The sequence below is a fragment of the Parasteatoda tepidariorum genome, chromosome 8, assembly GCF_043381705.1.
Source record: "Parasteatoda tepidariorum isolate YZ-2023 chromosome 8, CAS_Ptep_4.0, whole genome shotgun sequence".
Classification (NCBI taxonomy): domain Eukaryota; kingdom Metazoa; phylum Arthropoda; class Arachnida; order Araneae; family Theridiidae; genus Parasteatoda; species Parasteatoda tepidariorum.
In genome coordinates this window covers 80563612-80565335 of record NC_092211.1, presented here as the reverse complement: position 1 = coordinate 80565335, position 1724 = coordinate 80563612, and the positions used below count along the sequence as shown (strand labels likewise).

Here is a 1724-nt window from a genome sequence, read left to right as displayed (position 1 = left end):
TCTAAACTTCAGAAATGTGCGAAACGCATTATATTTGCCCTTTTATTAAATAATAGAGGAAAATAAAGTTTTCCTTATCAGTATAGCTGGCACGCTACTGATAAGGGTCTAGCACGTTGGTTAATTCGGAGTCTCAAACGAAGCTTAAATTTCTTACTTATAAGCAGAGGTTGAAAATTAACATACGGATGAAGATTTCAATATGGGATAGTACCTATACCAACTAACATTATAATGTATTGAAAGTTTACCACACGCTACTAACATCTGGTTATAATATAAAGAGTTTACTCTCGTTTTATTTTCATTTCGACTATTTAAAGGTCTCCACACGCAACATACTAGACGATTCAGTCAGAGTACACAAACAAGAATGTAGGTTGATGAGATTCCCCTCATTTAACATTTAACCTATTGGTAAATGGAAGAAAGAACTTTTGGTTTATGAAGGTACCCACATTATGACTGCTGGTTCTTAGAGAATGAACACACAGGTCTGTTAAATCATAATGGTTCTTAAATACAACAGGCGTTCTGGTTCATGGACACATGTCTGTTATCGAAGGTACCCAAAATCAGCCTCTTGGCTCAGAAGGGCACCAAACCATTCACATTTTAAACGATTTACACACCTCCGACCACCATCGAGAGAGAACAAGAACTCGATTGATGAGCATTTCGTTGGAGAATATATTTCACCAACCAAGTTCTCATTCGGCAGCAAACAGAGGTGTGAGAATCTAAAGCAGTTAAAACGACCCTTCATTCTTTTTCATACGTGTATACTTCCTTTTCAGTAGAACTCTAAAGTCAAGCATAACTGGCTACGCTCAGTTGGCGAATGGGTTGAGACTATGACTAACCTGCGTAGGAACCGAGGGTTCGCGGTATCGGCCCGAGTGAAACTGTTCTAGAGTAAAATGCTCGAGGGCAGGTCGCCGCTAAGCAAGGAGTCATTCTCTTGCTGAGGGCCAAAATTGTGATGGCCTTTCTTCAATCATCCTCAGGATTGTTTTCCAGACCGTCACCAGTAGTCCATAGTGTAGCTGTAAAGCGAGGTAAATACCTACCTATCTCAAACAACAAAAATTAACGAAAATTAGTGAAGAATAGTTTAAAGAAAATAAGAAAAGAAAGCTTGAAGAAGTAAAAAAATTAATCATAAAAGAAAATGATTAAAGAAATAATTGATATTAAAAACAATAAAAGAAAAATTGTACTGTGTTTTCTTTTTCCGGCAAATCAACTTTTTAATATAAAAAAAAAAAAAAAGAGTTTTTATCATTAAAATTTTTTTCCTAGTAATTATTTGTTTTTCATTAGTCAGTTCGCATATTCCCTTCAAATAATATAAATGGGCAGAAATGATCATCCTACTGTGTTCCGTAATGATAGATGAGTAGGGAATAAGCAGGGAATTTTCAAAACAACTTTCAAGCAATGCGCATGTGCATAACTGGGTTCCATAGTTAGAATGCAGTCTCTAGAAACTTGTTCAAATTACTTCCAAAGGGACGCTTCACTATCGTTGCCACCATTCCAATACTTCCTTCCCAAAATCTGGATGTAGGTGTCTCTGCCCTCGAGTTGGAATTCGGCTCTATCTGCTCCTAGAATCCTGAACCATAGTCATGAGAATCTGAAGACTTGTCCAAAAACATTATTAGAATAAACCGTGGAGTGTGAAAAGTTCTTATCAATAAAGAGTGTGAAGAATTCAAAGT

The 1724-nt window shown here is 36.5% G+C and overlaps 1 protein-coding gene across 1 annotated transcript in view; it reads left to right on the top strand.

The window, feature by feature from the left end:
- The first annotated feature begins 549 nt into the window (after window positions 1–549).
- Window positions 550–1724, top strand: part of LOC122273991 (zinc finger protein 271-like) — a 6320-nt gene continuing 5145 nt past the window's right edge. The window contains exon 1 of the mRNA XM_071183938.1: window positions 550–732. Within this exon, the coding sequence (XP_071040039.1) occupies window positions 550–732 (183 nt within the window). The remainder of the gene's footprint in view (window positions 733–1724) is intronic.